Genomic DNA, 9,097 nt, shown 5'->3' with positions numbered 1-9,097 from the left:
TTGCATCCATCACCGCACTGGTGGGATGAAGAAGCCTCATGTGGGTCCAAGGAGGCTTTTAGGAGGTGAGGAAAGCCTTTTGAAGTATATGATGGGCAGCATTGGGTTAGCTTCCAGCACCTTGACTCAGCGATCCCAACATTCCCACAGCACTCGGCATCTTCTGGCAATTCCCTGGGCAAGGAAGACTCTTCTGCTGCCAGCAAGGTCTCCACGGACACCCAGGTTGGACGAGGGCAGGCAAAATGTCCTCAGTCTTCCGGAGCGAGGAGATGAGCCTGATGCAGCTCTTCCTGCAGGTGGAGGCTGCCTACTGCTGCGTGGCCGAGCTTGGGGAGCTGGGTCTGGTCCAGTTCCGAGACGTGAGTAGTGCCCAGCTGGCACGTGGAGCTGCAGATGTTTCCCATGGTCTGCTTGTCCTTCCCTCAAAGCACTCAGGGAAGGTGTACCTGCAGGGTGGTCAAAAATCCTAGGGAGATAGTGGGACTTCCCCAAAGCTGATCTGAAAGCCCATCACCATGCTGAGACCTAACCCATCCCTGAGTCCTGATCTGGTGCTCTTCACACTCTATGCACAACCTTGGGATGATTCCCTCCACCACCAGAAAATGGGGATTCTCTCCATAAGAGTCTGTCTATGACTCTTGTTGTCACAGCAAGGCTGGGTGGAAATGAGCCTGGTAAGACTGCGATGTCCTTGGCCCTAAGGAAACCCATGGTGTTGCCCTGCCTCTAGGAGTCTGTAAGATGCAGCAGTGTTGGCTGTCTGCACTGAAGGTGTTCATTCTCTGCTAATGTTAAAAATGAGTGTGGCAGCATGCAGCCTCCAGCTCCAGGCTTGTTTTTCCTCCTGTTTTTAGCTGAATGCAAATGTGAACAGCTTCCAGAGAAAGTTTGTGAATGAAGTGAGAAGGTGCGAATCCTTGGAGAGGATCCTGCGTAAGTAAATGCTTGTCAAATGCAATAGTCTTTCCGCCAGCTGGTGGTGTGGGATTTATTTCTTTGTTAAGTGCTTTCACACTGCAGAGCAGAATTAGTGGCAAAACGGTGATGTTTTCATGTGAGCCCCTGGAAATGTTTTGCATGTGTCAGCTAATTACTGCTTTGCCCCATATGGGCAATAAATTGTTACTCCTGTTTCGAAAATGGTTAAGTGAACTGAAAGGAGATTAATTAGCTTATATAAAATCACAAGATAAATCTGGGACTGGGCAGGAGGCTAATTCAGATAACTTGAGTCTTAACCCCACATGCCAGCCATTTGGCATATGCTTCTTGTGGCCAAGGGTTTCAGCCTGGGGACAAATCCTTAAAACCTGAGCAGCAGAGCTTGTGGTACCTGGTGTCCCATGGATGTGTGTCCTGCACTCCCCTCGCCATGGACCGGAGCCTGCCATAGCCCCTGTGACAGCACTTGCCATTGCTTGAGGGGAGGAGTGAATCCCAAGCTTGCTGCGTGCCTTACTCACTGCCCCAAGCTCTTTGTGCCAGGGCTGAGGGCTGTCCAAGGCATGAGGGCATGAGCGGCCACCACGACTTTGGGAGAAACAGCATCCTCTCTGAGAGAGGAGGCTTCTAGATGTTCAGTTCTTGATAGCTGTGTATATGCACTGGGATGATAGCTCTTGTATATCACTGGCCCTTGTCACACCTTGATGTCAGATGTCCTGACAGCAGCTGTTAAGGAGGATGATGCAGCAGGGATGACCCTGTATCAATACTTCTGTGTCCATTCCTTGCAGGTTTTCTGGAGAATGAGATGGAAGACAATGTTGAGATAGTCAAACTAGAGAAGTACCCAGAGACTCCCCTGCCTCGGGAAATGATTGATATGGAGGTACAGAATTTGGAGTGGGTGCACAGGGATGTCTGTGATGTGCTCGATACAGCCTTCCCCCTGCAAGGAAGGACCCAGTAGCAGAGGCTGGGGCAGCTCTCCCTGCCTGTGGAGGTGCTCCCTGAGTCACTGTCTCAGCAGTTGGGTTAAGGCTGGTCTCACTGCATGTTCCTGAAGAAGCCCAGTCTTTCTACCATCCCCTGTGAAACATCCTTCTGGTCCCACATATTAAATGGAAAGGCATCACTATCACAGAATGTCTCCATCATCCTGTAGGAGAGAATACAAGGTTTTTGGTGATTAACCAGGAGAGCTGATGCTGTATCTGGCTTCACTGCATAAAAACCCCAGGGCTGTCTGTCCTGGTAGGTGTGGTTGTGATATAGTAATATTGGGGTCTGACACAAGTATTTGTGCCTTGCTTTTGGATGTGAGGGGGTTGCTTTATTCTAACCCATCTGGAAATAAGTTTACAGACTGGGTCCTTTTAAAATGCTGCACATGTAGGTGACTAGGAAGGAAAACTGTGCTTCCCAAGGGCTTCAGCTTCATGAACAAGGTAGTTCCCTGGTTTGTTCCTGGGCCCACATTTTTGGACTATGGCTAATAAACCTAAGCTGATGGCCTTGTTGTAAGCTCATTTTGTACTCACTAGACTGACAGCCAGTCCACCTGGGGGCTGAGATGTCCTGCGGGGAACCACAGAGGTGCCAAGACAGTCTGAGACCCCTACACCAGGCACCCACTTACCTGCCTGTGCTTTGGTCAGGTGAATTCTGTTTCTACTGCCAGAAGAGGGCAAAGCACTCGGTAGGGAACATGACAATGGGAAAATGAGGTGTCAGCATTGATGAGTATCTTCCTACAAATGCAGTGTTAATTGATGCACTCATTGACTTTCCATATTCCCTCTTGAAAAAAACCCAGCATCTGTTGTTTGAGATTTGGTATCAGCATGCTAAAAGGCTGCATTGGTCTGCTTCAGAGTTTTTCTGGATGTGCTTGAACCCTAAACAGACAGTGCTGGAGAAACTTGAAGCCGAGCTGCTGGAAGCCAACCAGAACCAGCAAACGCTGAAGCAGAACTTCCTTGAGCTTACGGAGCTCAAACATCTGTTGAAGAAAACCCAGGACTTCTTCGAGGTGAGAGGCCTCTTTGCTCTTCCAACAGAGATGTGGAAGGTTCCTAAAAATACTGACATTTTCATTTGGTGTGTGTTGCTGTTATTGATTTTTAATCAAAACCCAGAGGTCTTCACTGCAAACAAGACATGTTTGCAAAAGCACCTGAATCACTTTGGAGTCTGCATCACTCTGTGAGCCAGTGGGGCTCAATAACTTGGCTCCTAGATCTCTTTGAAAATGGCATTTATGCTTTTTAGTTGCTAAGATACAGTTTACCTTCCCCCCTCCCCCCTGCCCCAGTTTGGCCTAAATCTCTGTGGAAACTACCTTTGGGGCCAAAAATGTCAGGAGAAAAATGTGAAAATAGTTTTTAAACTGGCAACGCTGAATAGTTTTTATAACTAATGCTTTCCAGGCAGAAACCAATCTGCCAGATGATTTCTTCAGTGAAGACACATCTGGACTGCTGGAGCTGAGAAGCACTCCTGCTGCTGCAGCTGCCAAGTTGGGGTGTGTATTGGTGATGGCCCCCAGCCTGGCCAGGCTGCCCACCTGCCCGGCATTGCTGTGACACTGGTGCACTTCCTTCAGCTTCTTAGGCTTCAGCCTGTTCAGCGTAGCTGTTTAATGAAGGTGAAAGAGTGACTGTTCTCTGGAGTTATCATCAAAACTATGCTCAGGTTATGGGCCAGTGGGACAAATGGACTTTTACTTCCAGTTCATCAATTCCAGTGAGCCTTTAGTAGGCATTGACTGAGAATTGTTCTTACATCTTAACTGTAGCTTCTGGACTCAGGCAGCTGGCTACCAGCCTTGTCCGCAGGGATGAATGTCTAACTACAGCAAAAAGCCATGGGATTGCTTCCACTGGGCTTTGTCTGCAATAGAAAGTGGCACTGAAGTTGAGAGTTAGGGGAGCAGCAACACCACTGAGCATAATGCTGATGGTAATTCAGTAGCCAATGTAGTCTCAAGCAGCTTTCCCTTGTGTTTACATCAGCTAGGTGTGGTTAAACTCACTGATGGGGTTCTCCCACACTGGTGTTCTAAGCTGCTCATGCTGGTAGTGCTGAAGTCCTGTTCAACTCTTGTATGAGCAAAGCACATGTGGGTGTATAGCAGCCTGTCACAGCGCACTTCAACGGTGCAGCCTGGTGCTTTCTGGGAAAAGGAAAACAGGAGGGAGTAAAGAGGGACCACCACTGCAAAACTGCTACCTGCCACCTCTGTCATTCAGGCACAAGCTGTTCATGTGACTTTAAGCATTTCTCTATTCCTCCATTTCTAGCCAGAATTGTCTCTTCTCCTTTTTCTGTTGATCTGGGTAGGACTTACAATGTTTTAAAGAACGAACAACATGGTGAAGTTAGTAGATTGAGGCTTGAGCAAGGCGGTCTTTCTAGAAGTGCCTACAACAGCAGCAGAGCCCTGGCTATCATGGACTAAAAAGCAAGAGATTGTAAAATCATGTGTGTTACGAGTCCTTAAAGACTTAGAAACGCTTGTAATTTATCTCTGCTCAGATTCACAGCAGGGGTAATAAAGAGGGAAAGGATGATACCCTTTGAGCGTTTACTGTGGCGAGCCTGCCGGGGAAACATTTACCTGAGGTACACCGAAATGGACACCCCCCTGGAGGACCCTGTGACGGTAGGTACTGATGTGTTTTTGCTTCACGCTGCTCCTCATGCATGCCTGTGACCTGCAGAAACCAAACTGGTGCCCTGGCCATGCCACAACACCGGCTGCCTCACCAGAGCTGGGTGTCTGAAGGCAGCCTGTAGAGAAAGGTGGGGAAGTCTGAGGATGGGAGAAGTTTTTTTGACTTTTGCCAGTATTGAGGTGGCTTCTTTGTCCTGCCTGGTAAGGCGGATGTGAGCCTAGCAGGGTGGCTGTGTTAGAGGGAGGTGGGCTGTGTCTCTCCTCACCTGGGGCTGGCCAGGGGGTGTTGATTCCTCTTGGTGTCCTCCCTGTGCCCCAGTGGACCTCCTGTCCCCTGCCTCTCTGCACCATGCCCCATATTGCTCCTTCCCCCACAACCCAGAGCTGCTTCCCATGCCTCCTCCCTGAAGCAGAATTTAGGGAAAATATTGCTGTCAGAAAACTGGGGCTGGGTGAAAAAAACAACCCAGTGGAGAGGGTGCCAAACCCTGACTCCTTTTCTGCACCTGATTCTTTGCTCTGGGTGCATTAAATTCTGCTTGAATTGCATTGCAGAGAGAAGAGGTGAAGAAGAATGTGTTCATTATCTTCTATCAAGGAGAGCAGCTTAAACAAAAAATCAAGAAGATTTGTGATGGGTAAGGCAGGCTGGTGGGCAAGCCACAGTGTCTCCTACAGAAATGTTTACCTGTCAGCCTGGGCTGGCTGAATTTGGAGCCGGAGATTAGATCTCCAGCTCTCCGGCTGTCAGCTCTGCCACTGAGCTCCCTTCCGCTCCTCAGCTCCGCTGCTCCTAATCATGAAAGATGTCCATCACCTTGGCACTTGGAAATTGAGGTCCTAAATTTTCCAAAGTGACTTAAAGTTTTTGGGAGCTTCAGTTGCTAGGCTTTTTAACTTGGGACATTTCAAAGGGGACTGGTTTTTAAGAAATATTCAGCATCCTGCCCCTGAAAATCAGGGATCCTAACTTGGGCACTGAGAACATGGTAATCCCTGACCTGCTTTCAAGCCTTCTTGCATTTCAGCATAAAAAAATGATGCTGTAGTTTATTCAAACATTTCCCAAGGCCTTTGGGCAATATCTGTGTAATCAGAGACAGAGCCCAGAAGAGAAATGAAAGCTTCATACATCCTGACTTGTTTCCACCCCGTTAAGCATCTTGAAAAGGTAATTCAGGTTGAATATTTTGTTACTCTATCATAATGTTGATGACCGATGGGCTTTGTTGCAGTGTAAATCAGATTTGACGAGGGGATCTGTCTGCTGTCACCGAATCCATTTCAGGTATAACCCCTTGGCTAAGCGGGGCCAGCCAAGCGCCTGCAGGCTGCAGAAGGTCACAGGGAGGGAGGGAGCAATTGCTCTTACCTGACATGTGCATTCAGGGCAGGCCTTTCCTTACATCTTGTCTTTAATCAGAAAAAAAGCAGGAAGAGCAGTTCATCCAGCTGGGAGAAGTGACTTCAGTCCCAGGAAGGACAGACCCTTGGTGACCATTAGCAATTCCTGCATTACAGATGTATTCCTCCAAGATGCCTTCTGAAGGCAGTGGAGGGCAATGCCCATGTGAGAGCAATTCAGCCCTCCTGAGGTGGGCATCTCTTTCTATAAAGCAGCCACAGGAGCAATGACAGCTAGGGGAAGATTCCCAGGTATTAGTTACTGATTTCTGATCCTGAACCTCAGAGATGGAGGGAGTTTTTCTGTTGCCACTGTGCAGGATCAGTCTTTGAGCTTTTGGAGAGTCTCGTTCTCTTTCTAGATTACAATATCCTGTTATGTCCCATTTCTTTATCTGCTTTTTAGACGCTGTTCAGTACCCTTCTTCACTGCTGCAGTCATGGGCAGCTGCTGGCAGTGAACGCTTCCTATCGGATTTGCCCTTGTGCCCTTGGCCCTATGTGTTGCCAGGCAATACCTTTAGAGTTGGCTGGGGTTGCCCACAGAATGCTACAGGCATTTCATTTTGGAGGATTTTTTTTCCCCCTGCAGCATTTTAGATTCTGTGCAGTCAATACTTTTTTTCCAGGGTGGGAGTAAAAGAACAGGCAACATGACTATTGGTTGAGCCCAGAATTTTCCAAGCCAGAGGCATGACCTTGTGCAGCAGGGTGCAGCTGGGAGCGTGCCAGGAGCTGATGTCCTCCGTGGGGCTGGGCAGCACTGGAAGTGTGAGCAGATCCCTGCAGGGTGGGCCATGATGTGCAAAGTTCTTACGAACTGGTGGCATGTGTGTGGTGGTAGGTTCATGAAAAGGAACTTTGACTAGTTTCTCTCAGCCTCTTGTAACTGAAGGAAAGCATACCTACCCAAGAAAAATTCAAAAGACATCTTTGCTGTGCTAGTGCACTGGTTTTTGTTTATTGCCAGCTAATCAGGCTACACTTGGAATTGTCCTTTATGTCTTTTCTTCCTCCCTTTCAAATTTGTTGCTTGCTAATATGCCGTATGTTTTGCTGAGTGGCAGTTTTTTTAAATGTATTAATCCTACGGCTCTCCTTTTGTGCTGTGTGGGCCATCAGCCATCCCTGGTACACAGGTCAGGACATTTTTGTCTGGTTCATCTTCAAGGCAGGGTTAACTATACCTAAAGCAGATGGCAGTGCCATTCCAGACTCAGCAGAACATTTCTGCATAGCAGGAAGTCATCATTCGTGACAAGTAAATATCCTGCAAAAATCATGGCACTGGTACAAGCCAGTCTCCTGCAAGGCAGGCTAAGATTTGTTTGCAGAGCAGTGAGCCTCACTTGTAGTCCCTGCTTGAGTCTAATTGGTAACATTAGTCTACCAATTTCATGAGCATTAAGTCCATGCACAAATTTATTAGTGAAAGGTGTAGAGGGAGCAGGTAGGAGGAAAATGTAAGAATTTTTCTTTTCCTCCTTTTCTTGCGGCTGCCTCAGTGCTAATGTGAATACTAAACTGGGTTTATCAATGTAAGGATTCCCTGCTGAATTCTCCTGGAGCTTTCAGAGATGTCTGTGCCATTAGGGCAAAGCTGATACTCAGTATGCAAAATGGCTGTTAAAAGATCAAAGCAACACTGCTGCAATAACGTTATTGGAAACGGGGGAACTGTACAGCATGGAGGAATAAGCTTTCAAGTTTGATTAAAAATCCTTATTAAAGATGAACTAAGGGCTGTGAAGAATAAGAAGATGGAAATAATTAGGTAGGGTGAATAACCTTTGGAAATGAATACTAGGTGTTCAGTGAGGAGAGATGCCATTCTGGAAAGGGAAGTTTAACTGAAGAGCACGTGGTGTCATTACACACAGCTCTGGGCTGATCTCTAGGAAACTGCCGCATGTTTTGTTCAATTTACAACTGTCCTCACTTGTGTGTGTGCTGGAACTGATTTTGAAGAGCAGGTGGTGATATATTCTGTGCTCAGACAAAGCCAGAACATGATGCTTATTTGTACACAGAGCATGCATGCTTCTGTCTCTAAAATGGGGATAGACCTTTATGACCCTATTAAATCTTCTCTTAATTCATCTCACGTGCAGAAAGGCAGCCCTTCAGCAACCCTAACTCAGCTTAACTCCACTGCAGGATGGTGGAAGTGTGTTGCCTTAGGTAGGCAGAAAATCTTCGCTCTGTAAAGAGGAGTGATCTCTTCCTGCAAGACTGAAGGAGACATTTAAAATGCCCTTGAAGTGGCAGGGCTGGCACAAGCACTAGATATCACTGAAAAAAAGTGAGTAGGAAAAAGTAGAGGGATCTCCACTATTTTGTTTCTGCAGCATGTCAGCTCAGCTAAAGCTTGTAGATGCAGAGCCTTGCAGCAGCACACCTTGTGATCTGCAAGGTCCCCGTGGGAACTCCCTGTGCCTGCTTGTCGTGCATGAAGTGTAGTCTGGGACTTGTTTTGCAGGGAGGACAGGGTAGCTGTACTCTCTTCAGAGAGCCACGCAGCTTATTTATTTATAATTGGCTGTGCTGGGTTCGCACAGTGGCTTTACAACACTGCAGTGGAGCAGGTCGTTGCACACTGTAGATGAAGCAGTATGCAACACCTGCGTGGAGATTTCACTCATGTATTAGAAGCCTGCGTTAGTCCTTATTATACCACATTAAACAAAGCAGCTGAACCTCCCAACTACAGCCTTGGGGGTAAGCTTACAAAAGCATTTATACTGGCCCGCCCACATCTGACATAACAGACACCACTCTCCGGTGTTTAAAAAAAAAACTTCACCCCATCCTTCCTTTGTTCTCAAGCTGTCTGGCCAAACAGATGGACCAGAAGCCAAGACCTGGCTGTATGGTTACCCTCCTTTTGTTTTAGCCTGGAAATACAGTCGTGGTTTGGGGAATTTTTGTTTCTGTTTAGGTTTTGTGTTGTTGGTTTTTTTTTTTGGGGGGGGGGCGTGTTTTGGGAGGTGTTTTTCGGTTTTGGGGGGTTTTTTAGGTGTGGAGTTTTTTTCTTTTTTGGTGTTTGGGGTTTTTTTGTGTTTTTTTTTT

At 47.3% G+C, this 9,097-nt stretch overlaps 1 protein-coding gene across 1 annotated transcript; it reads left to right on the top strand.

The window, feature by feature from the left end:
* Positions 1–245: 245 nt before the first annotated feature.
* LOC104462073 lies at positions 246–5,262 on the top strand (the record flags this gene model as incomplete). Its single annotated transcript, XM_010073870.1, has 7 exons — positions 246–362; positions 861–939; positions 1,743–1,837; positions 2,855–2,980; positions 3,378–3,472; positions 4,486–4,612; positions 5,180–5,262. Coding segments are annotated over exons 1-7 (722 nt in total), but the record flags the coding sequence as incomplete, so codon positions are not given.
* Between the last annotated feature and the right edge of the window lie 3,835 nt (positions 5,263–9,097).

Source organism: Pterocles gutturalis, unplaced genomic scaffold (genome assembly GCF_000699245.1).
Source record: "Pterocles gutturalis isolate BGI_N339 unplaced genomic scaffold, ASM69924v1 scaffold47102, whole genome shotgun sequence".
In the NCBI taxonomy this organism is placed as follows: domain Eukaryota; kingdom Metazoa; phylum Chordata; class Aves; order Pterocliformes; family Pteroclidae; genus Pterocles; species Pterocles gutturalis.
The sequence above is the reverse complement of the archived record's forward strand: the minus strand, read 5'-3'. Positions and strand labels throughout refer to the sequence as shown.